At 33.4% G+C, this 25457-nt stretch overlaps 1 protein-coding gene across 6 annotated transcripts in view; it reads right to left on the minus strand.

Annotated features, from left to right (window-relative positions):
• Positions 1-25457, minus strand: part of TBC1D32 (TBC1 domain family member 32) — a 261936-nt gene that overhangs the window by 21078 nt on the left and 215401 nt on the right. For 4 of the 6 annotated variants that reach the window (XM_063666543.1, XM_063666541.1, XM_063666542.1 and 1 more), the window contains 5 exons: positions 14360-14429; positions 12249-12364; positions 11691-11845; positions 7495-7560; positions 5227-5367 (listed from right to left, as the gene is read on the minus strand). In XM_063666543.1, the coding sequence (XP_063522613.1) occupies positions 5227-5367; positions 7495-7560; positions 11691-11845; positions 12249-12364; positions 14360-14429 (548 nt within the window). Of the gene's footprint in view, positions 1-5226; positions 5368-7494; positions 7561-11690; positions 11846-12248; positions 12365-14178; positions 14245-14359; positions 14430-25457 lie in introns of those variants that run through there. The other 2 variants (XM_054492124.2, XM_063666545.1) reach the window with 2 other exon arrangements.

Here is a 25457-nt window from a genome sequence, read left to right on the forward strand (position 1 = left end):
GAATGCAGGAGCTGTTTTTCTGAAAAGATCAATAAGATTGATAGACTGCTAGCCAGACTAATAAAGAAGGAAAGAGAGAAGCATCAAATAGACGCAATAAAAAGTGATAAAGGGGATATCACCACCGATCCCACAGAAATACAAACTACCATCAGAGAATACTATAAACACCTCTATGCAAATAAACTAGAAAATCTAGAAGAAATGGATAAATTCCTGGACACATACACCCTCCCAAGACTAAACCAGGAAGAAGTTGAATCTCTGAATAGACCAATAACAGGCTCTGAAATTGAGGCAATAATTAATACCCTACCAACCAAAAAAAGTCCAGGACCAGATAGATTCACAGCCGAATTCTGCCAGAGGTACAAGGAGGAGCTAGTATCATTCCTTCTGAAACTATTCCAATCAATACAAAAAGAGGGAATCCTCCCCAACTCATTTTATGAGGCCAGCATCATCCTGATATCAAAGCCGGGCAGAGACACAACAAAAAAAGAGAATTTTAGACCAATATCCCTGATGAACATCGATGCAAAAATCCTCAATAAAATACTAGCAAACCGAATCCAGCAGCACATCAAAAAGCTTATCTACCATGATCAAGTGGGCTTCATCCATGGGAGGCAAGGCTGGTTCAACATATGCAAATCAATAAATGTAATCCATCACATAAACAGAACCAAAGACAAAACCCACATGATTGTCTCAATAGATGCAGAAAAGGCCTTTGACAAAATTCAACAACCCTTCATGCTAAAAACTCTCAATAAATTAGGTATTGATGGGACGCATCTCAAAATAATAAGAGCTATTTATGACAAACCCACAGCCAATATCACACTGAATGGGCAAAAACTGGAAGCATTCCCTTTGAAAACTGGCACAAGACAGGGATGCCCTCTCTCACCACTCCTATTCAACATAGTGTTGGAAGTTCTGCCCAGGGCAATCAGGAAGGAGAAAGAAATAAAGGGTATTCAATTAGGAAAAGAGGAAGTCAAATTGTCCCTGTTTGCAGATGACATGAATTGTATATTTAGAAAACCCTATCGTCTCAGCCCAAAATCTCCTTAAGCTGATAAGCAACTTTAGCAAAGTCTCGGGATACAAAATCAATGTGCAAAAATCACAAGCATTCCTATACACCAATAACAGACAGAGAGCCAAATCATGAGTGAACTCCCATTCACAATTGCTTCAAAGAGAATAAAATACCTAGGAATCCAACTTACAAGGGATGTGAAGGACCTCTTCAACGAGAACTACAAACCAATGAAATAAAAGAGGACACAACAATGAAATAAAAGAGGACACAAACAAATGGAAGAACATTCCATGCTCATGGATAGGAAGAATCAATATCATGAAAATGGCCATACTGCCCAAGGCAATTTATAGATTCAATGTCATCCCCATCTAGCTACCAATGACTTTCTTCACAGAATTGAATAAAACTACTTTAAAGTTCATATGGAACCAGAAAAGATCCCACATTGCCAAGACAATCCTAAGACAAAAGAACAAAGCTGGAGGCATCATGCTACCTGACTTCAAACTATACTACAAGGCTACAGTAACCAAAACAGCAGGGTACTGGTAACAAAACAGAGATATAGCCCAATGGAACAGAACAGAGGCCTCAGAAATAATACCACACATCTACAACCATCTGATCTTTGACAAACCTGACAAAAACATGAAATGGGGAAAGGATTCCCTATTTAATAAATGGTGCTGGGAAAACTGGCTAGCCATATGTAGAAAGCTGAAACTGGATCCCTTCCTTACACCTTATACAAAAATTAATTCAAGATGCATTAAAGACTTACATGTTAGACCTAAAACCATAAAAACCCTGGAAGAAAACCTAGGCAATACCATTCAGGACACAGGCATGGGGAAGGACTTCATGACTAAGACACCAAAAGCAATGGCAACAAAAGCCAAAATTGACAAATGGGATCTAATTAAACTAAAGAGCTTCTGCACAGCAAAAGAAACTACCATCAGAGTGAAGAGGCAACCTACAGAATGAGAGAAAATTTTTGCAATCTACTCATCTGACAAAGGGTAATATCCAGAATCTACAAAGAACTCCAACAAACTTACAAGAAATGAAAACAAACAACCCCATCAAAAAGAAAGATATGAACAGACACTTCTCAAAATAAGACATTTATGCAGCCAACAGACACATGAAAAAATGCTCATCATCACTGGCCATCAGAGAAATGCAAATCAAAACCACAATGAGATACCATCTCATGCGAGTTAGAATGAAGATCATTAAGAAGTCAGGAAACAACAGGTGCTGGAGAGGATGTGGAGAAATAGGAACACTTTTACACTGTTGGTGGGACTGTAAACTAGTTCAACCCTTGTGGCGATTCCTCAGGGATCTAGAACTAGAAATACCATTTGACCCAGCCATCCCATTACTGGGTATATACTGAAAGGATTATAAATCATGCTGCTATAAAGACACATGCACATGTATGTTTATTGCAGCACTATTCACAATAGGAAAGACTTGGAACCAACCCAAATATCCATCAATGATAGACTGGATTAGGAAAATGTGGCACATATACACCATGGAATACTATGCAGCCATAAAAAGGATGAGTTCATGCCCTTTGTAGGGACATGGATGAAGCTGGAAACCATAATTCTCTGCAAACTATCGCAAGGACAAAAAACCAAACACTGCATGTTCTCACTCATAGGTGGGAATTGAACAATGAGAACACTTGGACACAGGAAGGGGAACATTACACACTGGGGCCTGTTGTAGGGTGGGGGTAGGGGGGAGGGGTAGCTTTAGGAGATATACCTAATGTAAATGAGCAGTTAATGGGTGCAGCACACCAACATGGCTCATGTATACATATGTAACAAACCTGCACGTTGTGCACATGTACCCTAGAACTTAAAGAATATATAAAAAAAGAGTATATGGTAGAGATTCATAAATTATTGGATGCTTTAGACAATACACATTACACTAACGTAGATTAGAAAAGCAAAAAGGAACTCTCAGGAACATACTGTTCCCAGTTGAGCTTTTTAGAAGAATAGAAAGAATTGATTATTGAGCTTATGGTAAATGTTTAAACAACTGCCTCTGACCAGACTTAAAAAATTTTGTGGTTTAAAGTTCTAAAAAGCATTTTAGGTATATATAGCAAGAGCAAAAATTGGCCAAGGCCAAGGAAGATTATTCCTTTACACTACATGCAATTCATTGCTATAAATTTCTTATTGACTTCAGAAAGTTTAAAATAGGAAGAATAACCTCATACAAATAAATTTAATAAATGACATAAAGTTTCTTCAAAATAAATATGAAAGCTCATATCACAGTATCAAGAAAAACTACTGTCTAATTAAGTGGAAAAGATTCCCTATAGGATAAATCTAAGGAATGCATGGATAGTTTACTATTGAGAAATCTATTACTGTATCACATAAAAATATCAAAGAAGTCCCAAGATCAACTTAACCTTAATCATAGAATATGATTAGTGAAATTCAACACTATAATTTAATTAAAAGAAATGAGATAAAATACTTTAGAATCCAAGACTGGAAGGATTCTTCTATAGCACTGATGTAGAATAATTCTCTCTAATAGACGCTACTTAATGGTAACATGCTGGATAATTTCTCAGTAATTCAAGTCTAAAACATATAAGCAATTATGTAGAATTATTTTGGAAGACCTAGATAATTTAATAAAAATAAAATGAAACAAAGTACATTAACATTACAAAGATGGAGAATAAGTAAATCGACACAAGTCTAGAAAAAATATAACAATGAATATAAAAAGATATATATTTAGTAATTATTAACCATAACCGAAGAGAAAATAAAATTGAAACAGATCTCAAACTACACTCACTGGCAATATCTGTAATGAGAAATGTACCATATCCATGTGGGAAAAAAATGGTTTTACTAGATATAATACAGAGCAAACAAATGGAAAAGCTTACTATCTTCCTAGACAGAGTATAATAACACAATTTTTCTCAAAGTAATTTATAATTTAACATAATAGCAATCTAAGTCTGATCCAAATTTAAATGGCCAGTTTAAATTGAGCAAACTCATCTCAAAGTATATGTAGTATACACAGAAATAGTTAATTAAATTTTAGAGGAAAGTAGAAAGTAAATGATAGGCTTATTCTTACTCAACATTAAGACATAATACAAAGTTACAATAAGTAATATATAATTTAGGAATTGAAGCAATTTGGACAGTTGTTGCTACTTTAAAATATCTACAAATCAATAAGAAACACTCTAAGATAGGTGGGCAATTAATGAGATTCAATTAGTTAACAAAATTATGGACATATCATTAAACTTACTAATGTTCAAAGAAACACAAAATTTTTAAAAGGGTAACAATTTTCACCTATTAAATTAGTGATTAGTTTTGAAAAAACCAAATACCCAAACATGAAGAATAGGGACAGTCTTCATTTCTGTTAGGAGAATAAAATCAAATTCATTTGATAATATGAATCACAAGCCTTAAAACTATTAATAGTTACAACTTTAGATTAAGTATTTCTGCTCTCTCAGACCCTGACCTAAAGATTTAATTCTAAAGACAGATGAAGGTTTAAACCCTACAATATTAATTTTAGCCTAATTATAACATAGTGAAGCAACAATGCACACCTCCACCAACGAAGGACTGGCTATACACAGAAAGAAGGATCTGTAGCTGTATATGACCACCAAGGTTGTGCACTGTATAACTTGAGGCCCTAGAAAAAAACATTAAGCCTTCCTAGATCCCGACAGTAGAAACCAAGCTGAGGCACACAGGTTAATCAGCAGGGATTTTTTGTTAGATAAGACACAGTATATCATATATGAAACAATGTTGGTAAGAATTCTTGCCCTCTGTTACTTCAGTTAATCACTGGCATTACGAAGCAAGTATTACCATCTCCATTAAAAAGCCTACGTGTCATACAGACTTTCAGAAGGTCTACACCCTGAATAGCTGAAATTCTGTGAATGGTAGAAAGCATTATAAAGCAAACTTACATCATAACAGGCATGGGGAGAAAAGCTAGCTTGAGGATTTTAAATACACTTTTATTAATTTAAAGGTATTTCCTTATTCGATGAGAACACAGTTTTATTTGAAGACACTGAGATAAAGGAGTTGGAGAAATGCTACTCCCTTATGGATTACCTGTGATGGTGCAAAACCAGACATGTGAAAAGCTGAAAACACAAGAGGCAACTCAGCCTTCAGTAGCATTTCAATATAATGGGTGCTGCAAAAATATACTGGATGGATGCCAGATTCTACAGTGTCATTAGGTAGGTAACTCTGCATAAAAGAGAAAAATTAAAAATTTTATTAATTTTATTATTTAATAAATACACATCATTTAAAATAATCCAACATACCTATTCTCCTTTTGCTGTAAATTGCTGCTTCAAAATTAATATGGTGGCATAACAAATCACTGTAAATATAATTATGTAAAGTAAAAAGTCAGAATGTTAAACAGTGTTGAAAGAAGAAATTTTGATAAAGGCAGTGTTATATACCTTCCAAGACTCAGGAATAAAGTTAATAATTTATAATCTTGGCAACTTAAATCCTTGTGGAAAGATGAGGAGGGCTGTTACATGAAAGAATAAATACACATATAAGTGAGTACACAAGTAATACTTTACATTTTAATACTAAGTGTATTGAAACATGCTTAATATTCTTGGCTTTGGCCAATGATTCTATAATGTCAAAGGATTTTAGCTTTGTCAGCTCTTGAAGATATTTGCATTGTACCCTTTACTATGTTGATACTAGCCTAAATCTGACCCTGAATTAATAATTCAAATTGGGAATGATTTGAGAAACTCATCTCTAAAACTGGGAAAGAAGTGCACAAGGCATTCCCATCAAGGTTCTCAGGCCAACTATTTTGTATAAAATTTATGTTTATTTTTATATAATTTTATATTGATAGTTATATATATGTGAATATATACACACATCTATATTTACAAACATATTGTTTATTTTTTCAATTTAGTTCTTAGGTACAGTTTATCATTGCAAATGATCAATAATGTACTGTGTATTACTATAAATCCAACATATACCCACAATAATTGTTTTTTAACAAAGAGTAATAAACCTGAAGATATAATTTTATGTAAAGAAAAACTGTTTAACTAGCAATTATATCAATAAAAAAAGTTAATCAAATTAGATCTGAAGACTTTACATAATTAAAAGACTGCCAAAAAGGCATCTTATCTTCTTGCTTTTACTGGACAAATCTTATTTTCAAACTTTTTAAATAAAATAAAGTTAATACTTTTAAATTAAAACAAATTAAACTCATAGCAATTATATGAGTTGAAATACAGAATATTTATGTAAAGCCTTATTGCTAATGCTAGGATGCTTTTAAGAATTTAGGTTTGAGTTATACACTAAAGTTTCTGAAATCAGCAAGTTGATTTACAGTGGTTTTTCTGTTTTATCATTCGTCATAAATGATTTATTTCACATTGCGGAAATATATATTTGTAGAAACATAAATATTTATGTAAATGTATATTTATGAAGGTTTCTCCAGGAGACACCTCACAGTACTTGAAAAAAACATTATTTTTGTGCATTAATGAATGAAGCATAGCACAGTAAATGGACATCTTGTAGCCAACTTTATATCGATATGTAGGATAAAAAGAAAACTTTTTACTGAGTTGTTAAAATATGGACTGAATGAGAAACAGTATCCATTGATTTATCTTCTTTCGTGAAATATTGCAATGTGTTTCACTAATGACTATTTGTAGAATGAGTAAATCTAATAAGCATATATGAAAACAAAAATCAACTCATAAGTGTATTTTAGTTTTTCCATGCAAACTTAGGTAATAATTTTCTGAATACATGTCTAATAGTAGCATAAGAGTTCTATGTATAGGAAATGATTCATATACAGTGCCTTTTCTAGGCTATGTTAGAAATACCTTTAGAGTAGGTCCATTAAGAGATAAAGACAATAGATTTATTAATTATATTTTCAAGGAAAATAAGTTATTGTTATGTAATGGACTCCCTGAATTGAGGTAAGAGTTCTTCTACTCTTTTAAATTAGACTCTGTTGGAAGAAAGTTTGCCATAGTTTGTGGTAACACAGCTCCTGATACCAAGCCTTGCATAGAATAGATGCTCAACATACTATTGACTGAATGCCAAAAAGAAAATACACTAATGATTGCACAGACTGCACAGTATGCAATCATTAGTGTCTTTTCTTATTAGTTGGTCTATTAATTACCATTTCATGCCTCTATTTTACAGTAAACATTGTTCATAAAACTAGATCAATAGTGAGAGCTCTAAGTCACATGAATATAATACGAGGTCTTCTGAATCATCAAATGATAAATTGTTTATTATACTCATAGAGTTTTGATGTAATTTGTTTACCACTCTCTGAAAGGACAGTAACTCTCTGTCCTGTTTGCCACTCTCCAAAAAGACAGTCACCACTCTCTGAAAGGACAGTAACTCTTTATCATTCAGAATATCGGATTAATGGAACACATGCAGGACAACAGCATTTAGCATCATCTAATTAATAGTCTAATATATAAACTATGCTAAGACAAAGTGCAAAAAAAAATGTCAATAAAGACATTGGCTTTGAGATCCTAGAAAGTGACATAACATGAAGCACTTTACAACATAACACTCTTCAGAATACTGTATATTGCTTTAGTGATTAATAATAAAAGATTTATGCTTAAAAACATAACAGTCTTAGTTTTTTTCTTCCATAATAGATCTTTTGATGAGTCATTTTATTCCCGATATTAAGAAAAAAAACTAGTTCTACTTTGCTATGAAAATTAAAAAGAAAGACCCCATTAGAAAGATTTGAAACTCTCCAATTCAAACGGATTCAGTCTAGTCTGGTCCAGTCTAGTCCTCCATCTTTCAGACACTGTGGGCAAAGGACGCACCATGCTTTACAGCAATGTTGTAGTTAACTTGTGCATCATGCATGGAGGTAAACAAAAAATTTTGCAGATTTTTTAAAACTTTGATTCTCTAATTCTAGAAAACATCGATCTTTCTTCTCTCAGGAAAAAAAATGGGAAAACTGAATCTGCAAATATAATTAAGACTTATAGTCACACATAAGAAAGAGAAGGGGTTTTACACTAGACATCTTTCCTACAAGTGATTGGTCACATGGCTTACATTTGCTGATGTTCTACAAAGGGGTAACAAGTATGTCATGCCATTCTAATAACTGTAAAATTTAAATGTAAATTTATACTTGAATACAATTAGAATTTTTAAATCCATGAACTTCCTAAACTAGGCAATTGTTATTTTAAGAAGAGTAAGGGAAGGCTTCTGTAGTGATTACCCTATATTATAACTATTCCATGAATTTCCTGTTGAACTATATTACTTCATTTGAGTATTACTTTAGCCTGATTTATCATCAGTGGAGTTTTGTTTGTACATGCATGCAAAATACTCTGGTTTTTATTTCAGTTTAATTAGATTTCCTTTTTCAAATGCTTTTACAGAGAGAGGAAATTTATGTTCATTAGTTTAATTTATTCTTTGAAATTAGATATTTCTACTATGAAAATAATTTCCTGATTTTTAAAAATATATCATTTTATTAATGGCTTCAATGTTAATAACTGGCCAAACTCTGATTCTTGATAAAACTCCATAAAGAATAACTATTTCATCATTTACAAAGTTTTTTTCTAAGTAGCAAAGAATAATTGAAGATAATTTAATTAAATCAATACATTAAAGGGTTCTTCCGGTGTAAATGATTTCAAGGATAATTTTTCAAACTATTTTTATCTCATATGAGTAATATAGTCATAGTTTATAAAATTTTAAGAACTTCAAATTAATGTTTCATTACTTTCTATTTTGCTTATCCTTAGCACCTTATTTTTTTTAAACCTTTTTAAGGTCATTTGTTTACAACATTCTTATGAATGCAGGGGATCTAATATCTTTCAAATACATTTTCTAGAGTAATAGAAGCTTACAGATCCTTACATATTTCTATTAAAATATTAATTTACGTGGCTCACGCCTGTAATCCCAGCACTTTGGGAGGCCGAGGCAGGCAGATCACGAAGTCAGGAGATCGAGACCATCCTGGCTAACACGGTGAAACCTGGTCTCTACTAAAAATACAAAAAATTAGCCCGGCATGGTGGCAGGCACCTGTAGCCCCAGCTACTCGGGAGGCTGAGGCAGGAGAATGGCGTGAACACGGGAGGCGGAGCTTGCAGTGTGCCGAGATCATGCCACTGCAGTCCAGGCTGGGTGACAGAGTGAGACTCTGCCTCAAAAAAAAAAAAAATTATATATATATAAATTTACACACTCAACATACATTTATTGAGTGATTACTATGTGCCTATAGTTTGGGACACATCTATGAACAAAACAGAAAACTGTTTTCAAAGAACTTACATTAAGTGTATAGATAGATAAATAAACAAATATTAGGACTTGATATAGGCTATAAAAAAGGTAAAAAAAAATAGGACAGGGTAATGAGGTTGGGGTAAGTAGAATTGAGGAAATAGGTTGATTTCTTTTGAGGCTGATTACAATAATGTGAGGCTGAGCTAAAGAAGGTAGACAAGTTTGTACTATCAACAGCTATAGCCAAAGTGTCTGTCACCATGCTGCAGGTTTGTTCATATTATCAAATTGCATAGAAACCATCACCACAATGTTTGAGACAACGGAACAAATGAAATAGAAAAGGTATCACTTTTAAATAATATATTAAGACTTACTGAATGTACTATCAAGTCAAGTGACATAGGGGAAATAGCAATTCAAAAGACTGTTAGTCAAAAACATTTACACTGTCGTATAAATGTAAGATATTAGTAGCAGCACTTAGCTAACAGTTCTAGATAGAATTCCTGTAGAGGAATCTTAACAGCATGCCATCTGTTTTACAAAGAAGCATCAAAACAAACTACTGGTAATAAAACATTCAACTCGATTATTTGTAATTGAAAAGAAAAAATGATGCTATGGAAGGCTCTGCATTAAGTCTTCACTGACAGTGTAGCTGCTTCAGTAGAAAGGTGTCAAGGCTTTACATCAAGAGATCATTCCAAAAACCCCGAGCCAGTAATGTGTCACTCTCTTCCATTCATATATTCCATATTCAATGATGCTATCAAAATGGTAAGTAAAATAAAATTCAAGCTGCTAGAGTCCTGCTTGTTTTCAGTTTTATAGAAAGAAATGCTATCAGAACATAAGATCGTTGATGTTATGAAAAAAATGTACTATTTTATAGGCTCAAAGTATAAATGCAACTTTACAAAATCATGGTTCAATATGATTCACTGGTGATGTTTAGATGGTGTCATAATCTGAACACTAAAGGCAGAACTGTTAAGACTAGTGGAATGTAGACATTACTTTAAAATATTTGACAGAAGAATGAATGATTGGACACAAAATCCATACCCATTATCAAAAGATTTTCAACATTACATTTGAAAATGAAAAAGTGAAAAGGCTGTTAGATTTTTTAAAAATCTTCAAGTACAGTTTAAAGGAACAGAATTACTCAAATTCTGGTTAACAGCAGGAAAATAGTTCCATTGATTGGAGAAAAACTAGCGCATACTTTTTTTGCCATTAGTTTCCCTCTGTCCATGGGAGGACTCTGTTCATTCCCTCTGTTCATTCCCTCTGTTCATTATGGTGAAGAAAAAGAATTGGATGATCTTTTTAAGTAACTGTATATAGCTACTTGAAGCATAACATTATAAAATTTTAATATTTATTGTATTCCATGATGAATTGATTTTATTTTCCTTATCACAAATATATATTGTGAAAAACACCTAATGAATATTTTCATCTCCACATAGATACTTGCCAATCTTCTTAGTTTATCCTTGACTGTCATGTGATTTCACTGTCCAAATGCAACATGTCATGGAAAAGGTTTGAGAAACATTAGCATAGCTGATATTTTTGGCAGTTTCCCCTAGTTGGAAATCTTAACAACAGGCAATAAACAAATAAATAAAATAAACATAAACATTATAAATTGATTGAGGGATATACTTAACTCTAAAGTAACCTCTGAGATTGCATAAGACTAGTAAAATATTTTAAAATACATTACAATCCTTTAATAAACACTCAGTATAGATTTCCAAAATGTATATAATATGAGTGGTTCTCTTCTTCTATAGAAAATAGTTACAATATCTTCCTAATAAATGATTTTCTTATACTGTAATCAGCCAGAGATTCTTTTAAACCAAGCAACAATACAAAACGCAAGTCAATAGTTCTCTTTTTAGGTGCAGAATTTAACTAATATAACTATCATTTTTATTTCATTATCATGTTTCTACTTCATGAAAATGCTTCTAATATAAATCATTCAGTTACTATTAGGTAAGACACGAAGTATTTGAGAAAATGTCAAATCTATACAGTCAAAGAGAATTAGTCAAAAAATATTCAAGTAGAAAAATGAGTATAATTTATTACAAAGTCCTTCACAAATAAAATTATGCCCCAGTGAATGTAAGTATAATGTTCCTTAAAATTTCAAACCCTCCCTTAAAAACAGATTGAAGTCTTACAGAAATATGTAGCCTTGGCAACCAAAGAAAAGCAGAAGTCAGAAGCCTGGAGAATTGACGAAGAAATTGGAATGTTTTTTCTTTGTCTCCCAACATTATCATGAACAGAGAAGATACAAACCAGTCATGGCCAGCATAATTCCCTTGCAGGCAGACTGAAAAACACAGTTAAGAAAACTTTACAATATTTCGTAAGATAAAATATTAAAATTCTGTAAATAAAATAAAATGGATATATTAAATAAAAAAGCAGACATTCTTATTCTGAATTTATGAAACCTAGTTTTTAAATATTCTTAGACAGGTCTGAAAATACATTCTAATGTCTTTATTCAGTTTAAGATTCAATGAATGAGACTAAATATAATGATTACAACTCAATTTAACAAAATTCATATTTAAAATACAGAATAAAATACTGTAAGAACATATCATAACAAATCACTAATATAGCTTAAAGTACTATTTTACTATAAATGTGTCAAGGTATACCATCAAAGAATCATGAAAAACATGTGAAAAAAATTAAGCTATTGTGAATATACTCAAAAAGGATATGAAGAGAAGATTTTATGGAAGTTTGCTGCTGTTTCAGGAACCTCTCACAATGCTTTAAAACCAAGGTAAGATCATTTTCTGCACCATCTTTTAAGAGATTGAGGAATTTGCCATACCTAAGTTAAAAGCCCACAAAACATAAAACATATCAGGTCTTGCATTGAATGTTTTAAAATTACTTCTTTTAGCATAACTATGTTATACAGAGCACTTATGAAAGATTAGCTCTCAATATATGTTTCTGATGATTATGATATATTTGGATTAACAGTATTCATCTGGCAAATACTGATAACTTTAAAGGAAGATGAAAAGTAATGAGAGAACAACATGATGATATCCTGTAGATGAAACGTATAATATAAGCATTTTTTCCTGAACTTAATCTAAAACATGGAATATTGACAGATTAGTTTTACAAAATGTTGAGTCTAGGAGTACCTTTAAAGTTCAAACAGTCTAGTGGTCCTAAATGGAGGTGGTACTTCCCTCAGGGGCCACTCTGGAAATTTGTAGGACTATTTTTGATTGTCATAGTGACTAGAGGGCACTACTGGTACTTTATGAGCAAGGGCCAGGTGATTAGACATGGGACAGTCCTGAAGAGTAACTTGCAAATGTCCTATTTGTTACTGGTATGGATGCAAAAGTTGTTTGTAATTATCTGAAACTAATTCTGTCTTACAAAAACTTCTGTATTTTTTAGTATACGTACAATGCAACTATGTATAAATCAAGCAAAGGTAGTGCTTTTGTAATTTTTCTTTTGTACTTCTGTACTTTTGAAACCTTACTAATAATTGTTCACCATTTTTTAAAAAGTCTCTTTGGGCCAGGCATGGTGGCTCACGACCGTAATCCCAGCACTTTGGGAGGCCGAGGTGGGTAGATCATGAGGTCAGGAGTTTGAGACCAGCCTGACCAACATGGTGAAAACCCGTCTCTGCTAAAAATACAAAAATTAGCTGGGCATGGTGGCATGCACCTATAATCCCAGCTACTCAGCAGCCTGAGGCAGGAGAATTGCCTGAACCTGGGAGGCAGAGGCTGCAGTGAGCCGAGATCGTGCCACTGCACTCCAGCCTGGGTGACAGAGCGAGATTCCATCACACACACACACACACAAAGTCTCTTTGCTCATGGCCACACTGTAGCATCTGAGGCATGAAAAGAAAAATCCATCTGTATTTGTAGTTGCTGGAGTCACAATGATTCTACATTTGGATGCCAGCTATATCTTATACTGTAATATATTCAAACATTTCATAATAACTTTGCTTATTTCTTACAAATAAGATATTATATTGAGTTAAAAAATAGGTGACTAGCCTGCTTATATTATCTATGAAGTCTATTTCAGAATAGCAATAGGGCATTATAAAATATTTGTATAAAAAGCAGGCACAGCATCACAAAACACAATTAAGAGAATCATATGCCCTATGTGATACAGGCATGTAAGTTCAAATTATTAAAAAGTATCACTTTCATCATGCTGTGAATTTATAAAAATACTCAGCTTTTTAAACAAGTCTTACATGTATCTTTTTAAAATTTGATTCTGAAGATGACCCTATAAGTAAAATGGGAATGTTAAAATCCCCATTTAATAAGCAAGAAAGGGAAGTTTCAAGGTTTCAGTCCTTAACTCTGTGTTCACTGTTTAGCTTACCTGTTTCTTTTCAAAATTACAAGTTGAGTATTAAAAACTGAAACTGCAATAAATTTTTTAATTTTAACTTCTGCATCTGTCCTTCAGGTACTTTTGTACTCATCACCATGGAATTAATCATATTCTAGAAAATAGTACGACTGTGCTACCAACGTGCTGACTTTCACAATGTTATTTTTGTAAAAAACCTGATAGTCATGAGGGCTTAAACACACTGTAATTGGCCTCTGGAATAACAATGAACTGTAACTGATTTACCTGGAGAGGTAATTTAATCACGTGCCAATATCCTCAAAAACAAAGTCATTTTCCGAATGACAAACTCTGCATTTAAAGTATACAAAATAGTTGGTTGTTAAATTAAATACTACTGAGCACATATGAGGAAGATAAAACAAATTCTAGAAATGCACAAGGGAGATATTTCCCTATAATATACCTGACAGTCATTTTAATGCCAAGCTGCTGCACAGATGAAAGACTTTCATTCTTCACATTTGCATCAGTAGCTAAAGACAATAGAAAACTGAGTTATAAAAGTGTATAAAAGTTTGCATAATAATCACATTTTAATTGAAAATTGATGAAAGCAATATTTTTACATATTTTAATGTGAATTTTGAAAACACTGATGAATTTATTCTTTTAGGAACTGTCAGTTATATTTTCAAAGGAATTAACAGAAAACTTTTTACAAATAACTTTTTCCCATAAAAAGCATTGGAAAACATATTAAATACATAACAATAGTAGTTTTAAAACAATCTATTTTACTTGGCTCTCAGAACAAAAAGAGCCATTGACCCAAAAAGTGATCTAGAAATACTACTTTCATCATGCAATGCATACATAAAACTCTGAATTACAAATATATACAAGCATGGTTATTTCCTTCCTGATACTAATCTTTAAGTAATCAGTGTTCCACTTTTAATGCATGGTAATGTATGAGGGTAGAATGAATGAATTTCTTTCTGCGGACCAAGTTTTCTTTGCGAAGTAGTTGTTGTAATCATCTAACCAAAAGTGAAGAAGGGGTTAGTTATATCTTATATTGTTATATATCCAAACATTTCATAATGAATCACTTTTCATTTATTTCTTACAAATAAGATAGTGATTAGCTTGCTTATATTATCTACAAAGTCCATTTCAGAATAGAAACAGCACAGTACAGAGGACTGCAGGTAAGGCTGAAAGTCTGGATTAGTTCTTGAGAACAGTAGAGGACCAAACTAACAGTGAACCCTCAAAGGCACAACTAAATAGCATTCAGGGTCTAGCTGAAACTTTCCATTTCTGGCTGAGAAAACTGTAGCATGCATACATACACACAAACACATGAACACACAATGCATGCACACACAATTAAGAGACTCATCACATAGTTATCTAGTGGTAGAGAAGACCAAAACCTAGGTTTTCAGAATATCATGAAGTTTTTTTTTTTTTTCCTTCATTACACATTGGTGTTTCTCATACTATCAATATAATCTATTTCACTTCCAGGCTCATTCATCCCCTTAGTAAATCATCTCTGATATAGAAAGCATGGAACACCATACAAGAAGCTATGAGGGATAAAAGATAAATCATACCTCATTCCCTAAAAAACTGTCTAAGTAGTGTCAGAGATCAAATGTGTATATAGATAACTCTGATAAAGGTATTTTAAAGCCCTATATGAAATAGGAATGATACAGATAAAGTGTTACATGAATTCAGAAGATGAAGAGATTATGTCTAGTTAGGAAGAAGTGGCATTTAAGTTGAACCTTAACATATATAGATCTGCGTGCCTATAGTAATACTAATGTTTTTTCTCTTCTGGAAAGTATGATATAGATAGCTATCTTACTGGTAAAGGATGAGTGTGCAGTGGGTGGAGAAAGGTGTTAAGAATGGGCATTCCCATCATGATGTGTTCCACGGACCACAGTGGATTCTATCAGGAAACACTGACCTAACACATCACTGAAGAATGTAATAAAGTTATGGAGCAAGGTGAGAGGAGTTGTCCAAAGGAACTGGATGTGTTAAATAGTTCTTCCCTGTGAAAGAAAAGAGTTCTTACATAGTGGTCTAGTTGTGAGGCCTGAGATGAGTCCTTTCACCTTCCTAGAGTTGTACAAATAATTTCCAAAGTCTAGACCATCTCTAAAACTTTATGACACTGTATCTTCAGAGTAAAAAATTAACTCTGAACATTTCAACAGATAATGGTTCTCAACTATGGCGGTTCACCTTCTGAGGAACTTTTTAAAACTAAAGATAAATAGACTTGACTCCAGACTACTAAATAAGATTGCCAAGAGGGAATGTCCAGTCATTTGTATTTTTAAAGGCCTCTACAGTTTATTTCTTGTACAATAAAGTTGAGATTTACATTTGAAGGAATAAAAGTTAAATTTAGATATAGTTACAATTGGACAGTCATACAACACTATCCAAATTTCACTTTAATGTAGTGTAGCAAATTCTCAAAAAAGCTTTTAAATGAGAATATATGGAGGTGTTGGCATACCAAAACAAACATCAAATATCCATTTTAAAAAATCACTGATGTGAAAGAGATGTATATAACTTTGGTATGAACAAAACTATGCAGATAAAAATATGCAAGGAATAAAAACTTCGCCAAAGCAGGAATGAAGACATCAGAAAGTGGGTTAGGGGCATATATTTAAAAAGGGGCTTCAGGTCAGGCATGGTGGCACAAGCCTGTAATCCCAGCACTTTGGGAGGCTGAGAGGGATGGATTACCTGAGGTCAGGAGTTCAAGACCAGCCTCACCAACATGGTGAAACCTGGTCTCTACTAAAAATACAAAAATTAGCCAGGCGTGGTGGCACATGTCTGTAATCCCAGATACTTGGGAGGCTGAAGCAGAAGAATTGCCTGAACCTGGGAGACAGAGGTGGGAGTGGGCTGAAATCATGCCACTGAACTCCAGCCTGTGTGACAGAGCGAGAGTCCATCTCAAAAACACAAAAACAAAAAAAAGAGGTTTCCATTTTAAATTTGTATTATATTTGATATACAATATCAATATACAATAAATCACTGTATATCACTGATACACATGATAACTTAGAAAGCAAATTTTATATTCCAAATACATCTCAGACAACAAAAGTTAGGTGGAAGAAACTTTTATTATATAAAACTCCGGACAACATTAACTTATAAGGCAGGAACTGAAATCCCAAAAATAAAACAAAATCGATGGGGAAAAATGAATAAGTAAAATTAAATAATTTTAAAAATGGACGTCTTCAGAGGATTTTGATCCATATGCATGGCTGGTAATGAGTAATTAATTGACCTAGGAAAAACAGTGTGTAGGATACATAATACACACTTAATAAACACACTTAATGAATGAATGAATGAGTAAATGAATGAACCAACATCCAATGAATAGCAACAAAAGAAATTGTACTTTAAATATAAAACTAGAAGCAAGATGGAGAAGAAAACAGACATAGACTTAAAAATATTTTCTGTATATTAAAATCAAGTAACACATAGAAGAGATAGCTCCCACTCCCTGAAGTCACTGGGAAAAGAATAATGAAATAAGTTGTTGAAGAGTCAACCAACCAATGACATGTATAGCATCATACTTACCCAATTACTAACAATGCTTAATTCAATCTAAGCTACAGTTAGTCATTAAATTATTCAAAATAACCAATACTTTTAACTATAAATGCAATAGTTTCAAAATAAAATGAGTTGACAAAATTTATGTCACATGAAGTGATATCACTCAGTGTGGGTCATGCATTCTGTTCTGTTTTTGGTTTGCAAAGCTAGCACATACAGCAGCAGTAGAAGAAATTAAATCTATTCTGCCTGGCACCTAACAGTATGGAAAAAAATAAATTTTCAGAAGAGTAAAGAATTTCTCCACTGGAGGACAAATCCATGGTTGGAGAGGCAGCTACTGGTTGGCTGCTTACTGACTCTCCTAATGCCCTCCCTTATCTGTCCTAACTTAAGAAAATTCTTACTACCCAAAGGAATCAATGGACTACATTTCTTCCTCCCTGCTTCCTTTCCCAAAGTCAGTCTGTAAGTTCTGTTGCTTCTTTTCTAATATGTAATTGTATCCATGCATTTTATTCAGTTCTTACTACCACAGAATTCAGTACCTTGTGACCAGTCTACTGTACATGTCTCAGCCTCCTAATTGATGTAGTCAGTGTTATTTGGGAAAAAAAGCATTTCCATGTCTTGATTATGCAATTGCTCCTGCCTGGAAGACTTTTCCCCTCTTCTCTTGTTTCTTTCCATTCTAATAACCCAGGAGGCAGCACAAGTACTACTCCGGCTCTCTATTAACGCTTCCTCCTCTTATTTTCCATGATGGCACCAATTTGACACTGATGTCATTTTCTACTGGACACCTGTGGCCCTTAAAATAAAACGCCTCACTGACAATTACCAAATTCAAATAGCATATTAAAAAGCACATTGCCTGAAACCAAGTAGCCAGCTGAAAAACTGTTTGTTTTATTTTCTACCTTACTATATGCTGCAATTTGTTTAATTCCTAATTTTAGGTATATGCCCTATTTTTCCTTCCTGAGGAAAGGTTCGTATTAAATATCTCTTTGAAATTATCACACACTGTGCTTTACTACAAACGTTTCACAAATGTAAGATAGAAGAGAGCATTTTTGCTTTTCAAAGAAAGTATAAAAGGTGTTTAAGTGTATTTAATTAAATTTACAACTATATTTTAATAATCAAAAGGTGAAACAAGCAAAATGTTGATTTTTTTCTAATCTTTTGATTAACTAGCATCATGAAGAGAAAAGAAATAAAAATACACATCACCCTGAAAGGGCCATTTAATTTATCATTTCAAAGAAGCAATTACACTAGAAAAAAATTCCCAACTTGTTCCAGGGAACTGAACCAACAAAAAGGAAATGTCTGTTAAGATATGGAAAGATACCTATATGAATTTACAAACTGCAAATGTGCAGAAGTTTATCTGTTTGTTCTTTCCTCTTCCTTTAAAGGGATAAACAGTCAAACTAATTTGATTTTTCCAGATTTGCAAATTTTATAATGGATTGAAATCCTGAGGGAGCTAACAACAGATGGATGATTGTGTACTTCTAATTTCAACTACCTTAGGGTTTAGAAGGCTGTCATTTTTTAAAAGATAATCAATTTCTCATTTCCAGAAACCTAAAAAAACATTGAATACATCTACCGAGTATTTGTTTTAAAACATTTTATATCAAAACAATTTTTAATTTAAAGCAAATAGAGTGAAATTTTATAATAAAAAAATCATTGTTCCACCAGCCAAAAAATACTTGATAAAGGATGAGAATACCTAAAGCCTTGGGAAGAAAACAATGTACTAGCAACAAGCTCAGTATATCACAATATGAATATTAAACAATCAATCAACAGACAGTCACTTAATTTTTTGGCTTTACTATAAGACTGGTGAATAGCTTCAGCTGGAACCTTTAAGGAATTTAAATCCGCATTCAGGATTTATCTGCCTAGCTAATACATTCAACAAAGCCGACATCTGAGATCTCACTCGGCATAATTTAGAAACATAACAGAGGGCAGTAATGCATGCACACTGAGCAATCAGTTTTGCTGAATATTTAGATAATATATACAATATAATTTTAATTTTAGATTTTCTACAGAAAATATGGTCCAATAAAACAATGTGCAAAAGAGAGCTATACAAATTGGAGATTATTATGCTTAAGTCTAAAGAAATGCCCATTTTGGTCATGCAAATTTCCATGACTATCACACTTCTTACTCATTTTCTATTACTCCCCAACTTAACCATTAATAGCTGTATGTTTTTCACATAAATTTTATGTTCATTCATAAGATTATAATTTTCTTCACAAATGCTTTCCTTTAAAATCTCTTCCCAATTAATGTTTTCTTTCCTCTATGCCTCAATTTCCTCATTTTAAATATGATGATTATGTCCAGTTCAGAGAACAGTTATAGGGTTGAATGACACAAGGTATATCAAGTGCCTTAACATAATACGTAATTTAAAAGAGGTGATCAATAGATATCAATTCCTTTCACCTACCTTAACTTTTGTTTAATAGTATCTTGTATTTTCTTCTCACTTCTTTGTTTTAATTCTCTTAGGTCTCTTTTACCCCTTTCCCAGGTTTGCATTAGATATCATTATGTGCAAATAAGTAGAGGGTCATCTGTATATTCACATATATCTAATTATGTGAATTGTTAGATATTTAGAACTGTTACAGAACTATAATACATTTCTTTGAATATAGATGTGAATATAGTATGTGTGTGTATATATATATAATTAAATCTCATATTGAAGATACAAAGGAGTTTGACACTTAATGTAACAATTTAGCCATATACAATATAATAAAACTATCAAAATGGTAGTTTAAAGTGAATGCAGTAGGAGCAGAGAAGAGAGAATCCTGCTTAGGAACAAGAGAGGTTACATTCTAGCTGAAACTTTATAAGTGAGTCGGGCATTATCATGTGGATGTCATGGAGAGGGAAGCATCCATCTAGAAGGAACAACAGGAGCAAAAATTTAGTGAGGCAAATGTGCAGAATGTGTTTGGGCAGTTAATGGTAATAAGGCTAGAAAGATATGTCTAACTTGAATAAATAACACATATTTGAATGATGGTTTCTTCAGCAAAAGAAGTCATATCACCCTTACAGGAAAGATGATCTGATATCAGTAGTACATGCTAACTCTACTTTCTTCACTGTCTCTTTATTCACTGCCCCTTAAGTATTGGATATTCATCCATGGAAAACTTCATTTCTGTACTCCATTTTTTTCCTTTACACAGTTACTATTACCAAATAATCTTTGTAAGGTACAGGTGAATCAAGTAAAGTTTCTGCTCAGAAATCTTAAATAGTTTACTCTATTGCCTATTAAGATACTAATTGACACACTTTATAAAGCCTTCCTCCAACATTCTTTTATCCATTCTTTCCTTTATTTGACAAACATTTATTGACATTATTGTTCTAGGTGCAGAGAATGAAATGATAGGTAAAACACAAAAACAACCCTAAAGAAATGTACAGGAATGTGAAGAATTAGACACTAAGTCAGAATATGAGAAAGAAATTACAATGAGATGTATTGGCTTTATATACCAAGCTGATGGCTTAGTAATTTGTATTTGTAGCCCACACTTTTCCTCTAAACTCGATTCACATGTCCAGAATGTATAAAGCATATTTACTTGAATGTCCAACAAGTATCTAAAACAACAAAAAAGCCAGCACCTAATCTCCCCTTCCTTTCCTATTCTTCTTTATCTCAATGTACAATCATTCCATCCTCCTAGTAACTCAGAAAAATAGTTTATTGTCCTCCTTGACTCCTTTCTTTCTCTCATACCCCACATTCAATCTGTTACCCAATTCTGTTGGCCCTATTTTTAAAATATATCCAGAATCCAAAAACTTCTCACTGTCTCCATTACTGACATCCTCATCTTAGCCATTCCTGTTTTTCAATAGCCTCTTAACTCATTTCCCTGCTTCAGTCATTTCTCTTCCTTCAGTAGTTTCTCAACACCACAGCCACAATGCTCTTATAAAATGCAAATTAACATGTCATGCCTATGTTCAAAACCCTGCAATGACTTTCAAGATCCTGTATCATGCTCTCGTATCTGACTTTTAACACCATCAATTCCTCTCCTTGACTCCTTTCTAGCCATATTAGTCTCCTTTGTGGCCATTTGTTAGCACTCTCTTGCCCTGAAAATAACCATATATCTTGCCTGCACTTCCCCTGGTGAACTGTGGTAAAAAGAAAAAATGCATCATCAATAAAACTTTATATGAAAACTATTTAATACTGTAATCTTCACTCCTAACTAAACCTTCCCAGATCCTTTTTCTGTTGTGTATTTCCTCATTTATCATTACACCTTTTAACTTACTGAATATTCTACTTATTTTCTGTCTTCCCACTAGAAAGTAAACTCCATGAGGGGAAGACATTTTCTGTCACAGTGTCAGTACCTAATACAGGATAATTTGTTGCATAATGAACACATGTGTGTCTGGGACAGGGAGTAGTTGGGAGTGATGTGAAGAATTTAGTGTTCTGCGTGGAAAGAAAGTATGATGCTAGAGAAAAGGAAGGTGCAGGATAATGTAAGATCATGGGTACCATGATAATAAGCTGAGACTTTATGCTGTGGTCAATGGTGAGAAATGGCAGAGGAATGAGTGGGTTAGATTTACATGTCAAAGATCACTCTGAGAGCAGTGTAAAGAGCACCTTTGAAAAAGAACCAGACTCCAAGTAGAGATATCAGCTAAAAAGGTTATTATGACAACTTCTCTTGTAACAGATCTTAATGGAAAAGCTTTCTATTTTTCCTCACTCAGTATGATGTTAGCTGTGAGTTTATCACATATGGGCTTTACTGTGTTGAGGTATGTTCCTTCTATACCCAATTTGTTAACAGTTTTTTATTATACATGATGTTGAATTGTATCAAATGCATTTTCAGCATCTATTGAAATGATTCTATAGTTTTTTCCTGGATGATCTATCCTTGGCCAAAAGTAGAGTGAAGTCCGCTACAACTGTATTGCAGTTAATCTCTCACATAAAGTCTAGCAATATTTGTTTTATGAATCTGGGTGCTCCAGTGTTAGGTGCATGTATATTTATTACTGTTATATCCTCTCACTGAATTGATCCCTTTATCATTATATAATGACCTTTTTGGTCTCTTTTTATAGTCTTCGCCTTAAAGTCTATTTCATCTGATATTAGTATAGTTACTCCTATCCTTTTATGGCTGCCATTGGCATAAAATATCTTTTTCCATTATTTCATTTTCAGTCTATGTAAGTCTTGATAAGTGGAGTGAGTTTCTTGTAGAAAGTATATAGTTAGGTCCTGTTTTAATATTCAGCCATTTTGTATCTTTCAATAGAAAAATTCAGTCTGTTTACATTCAATGTTATTATTAATAATAACCATTTTATTACTTGTTTACTAGTTATTGTGTGACTCCTCTCTTCCTCTATCCTTTCTTACTACCTTCTTTTGCATTTATTTTTTTCTGCTAGTATTTTTTTGGGGTATCTATTATAGGTTTTTTGTGTGTGTGTGTTTACCATGAGGCTTACAAAGCCTTCCTATAGTTATTATGATGTTATTTAAAAAAGATAATAACTTGATTGCAAAAACAAACAAAAAAAACTATACACATTAATTCCTTTCTACCACCATTTTGAATTTTTGACTTCACAATTTATATTACTTATATTGCCTATCCCTTAAAAAATTGTTGTAGTTATCATTTTTTGATGGTTTGTCTTTTAGTCTTCTTAGTAAAGATTAAGTGGTTAACACACCAAGACTAAATATTAGTGCAATAATCATGTTAGCATCCTTTTCTTTCCGTTTTAAAACTCCCTTTAGCACTTCTTGTATGTAGGTCTGAAAGTGATAAATTCCCTCAACATTTGTTTGCCTGGGAAAGTCTTATTCTCCTTCATTTCTCAAGGATAGCTTTCCTGGATATGGTATTCTTGGTTTACATGTTTTTATTTTTTATTTTTTTTCCAACATTTTGAGTATATTGTCCTACTCATTCTTGTCCTGTAAAGTATCTGTTGTCAGGCATATTGGAGCTCCCTAATATATTATTTGCTTATTTTATCTCACTGTTTTCAGGATCTTCTCTTTGACTTTTGAGAGTTTGATTATAATATGTATTGGGGTATTCTTATTTGAGTGGAATCTAATTGTTGACCTTTGACCTTCCTGTATCTAGTCATCTGTACATTTTTCCAGGTTTGGAAATATTTCTGCTATTGTTTCCTGGAATAAACTTTCTAGCCCTTGTCTTTCTCAGTTCTCTCTTTAATTACAATAACTCAAATATTTGTTCTTTTGATGTTGTTATAGATCCTATAAGCTTTCTTTATTCCTTTTCATCCTTTTTTCTCCTCAGACTATGTATTTTCAAATTGTCTTCAAGCTCACTGATTTTTTTTTCTTCTGTGTGATCAATTCTGCTGTTGATGCTCTTTATTACATTTTTTCATTTTCCTTTCAATCATTCTATTTTTCAGTTCCAGGATTTCTGCTTAATTTTTAAGAATGATTTCAATCTCTCTATTAAATTTCTCTGATAAGTTTCTGAATTGATCTTAGTGTTTTCTTGAAGTATGTTGAACTTCTTTAAAACAATTTAGAAATCTCTGTGAGATCACACATCTCTGTCATTTTATGGTTGTTCTTTGGCGTCTCATTTTGTCCATTTGGTGAGGTCGTATTTCCATGAATGTTCTTAATACTTGTGGACACACAATGATATCTACATGCTGCAGAATTATGTATTTATTTTACTCTTTGCAGTCTAGCTTTATTTCTGCCTATCTTTCTAGAGGGCCTTCCAGGGATTCTAAGCAGACTAAGCAGACTGAGCCTGTGACTATGTACCCATCTAGAGAACACTCTAAGCCCAGGCTTGCTGCATGTTTAGCAAGGCCTCAGATTGACATAGCTTTCCAGCCCAGAAAGACATGGGGAAGATCCAAAGAGAGCACTGGAGCTATGCAGGAACTCTGGCCAGGAATCAGAGTCCAGATGACTGTAAACCCCAGATGGGTGTGCTTCCCAGCAGGTCTCTGTATAAGGAAGACTGGAGTTGAGACTAGGCCCCTCAGTATCTCCTATAGGAAGGAGATGGATAGGCCATCTCGTTGGCTCAGACAGGGATGTGTAAGCCAGCAGGTCTCTGCACAAGTGGGGGTAGTTCCTCAGTTGCAACAGGAGGGGTCAGAGCTGATACTACGCTCCTCAAGATCTGCTGTGAGATGGAGCCTCATGTGCCTATCATGCTGGCTCAGATGTGCACACATCTCCTAGCAGGTCCCTGCACTGAAAAGACAGCTCCCCAACTGCTGTAGAAGAGACTAGAGCTGATACTAGTACCCTAGGGATCTGCTATGAGATAGAAGCTGGAGAAACATGTCTCAGCTCAGAGGGGTACATGTCACCCAGTAATTCCTTGCACAGTTAAGATTGCAGCAGAAGAAGCCCCAGGGCTGAGACTGGGTCCTCTCAGTATCTGCTGTGGGATACAGGCTAGCATGCCTATCACACCGACCCAGACAAATGCATGTATCTTTTGTGAGACACACTGAGTTTGAGGGATTCTGTGGCATATCCAGGTGATGTTTACTTACTAGGCCACTGGAAATATAAGAATAAAGCCTATAGTAGATATTTGAGTGAATGATGTAAATTTTGAAATCATCAATATATGAGAGATAGGTAAAACAGTATAAGCAGAGGAGACCACTAGGGAATAATGGATAGAATCAGAAGAATAGAAGACATTGCTTAAGGCAAAACAACTTTTAGTGAATAGAGAGAGAAAAAGAAAGCTCAAGAAAGAATCACAGAGTTACAAGGAAACTTAGACATTTACAAAGAAAAGAGGCTTAATGATATCTGGAATGTATATGGCACCAAG

This window comes from Pongo pygmaeus, chromosome 5 (assembly GCF_028885625.2).
Source record: "Pongo pygmaeus isolate AG05252 chromosome 5, NHGRI_mPonPyg2-v2.0_pri, whole genome shotgun sequence".
Taxonomy (NCBI): Eukaryota; Metazoa; Chordata; class Mammalia; order Primates; family Hominidae; genus Pongo; species Pongo pygmaeus.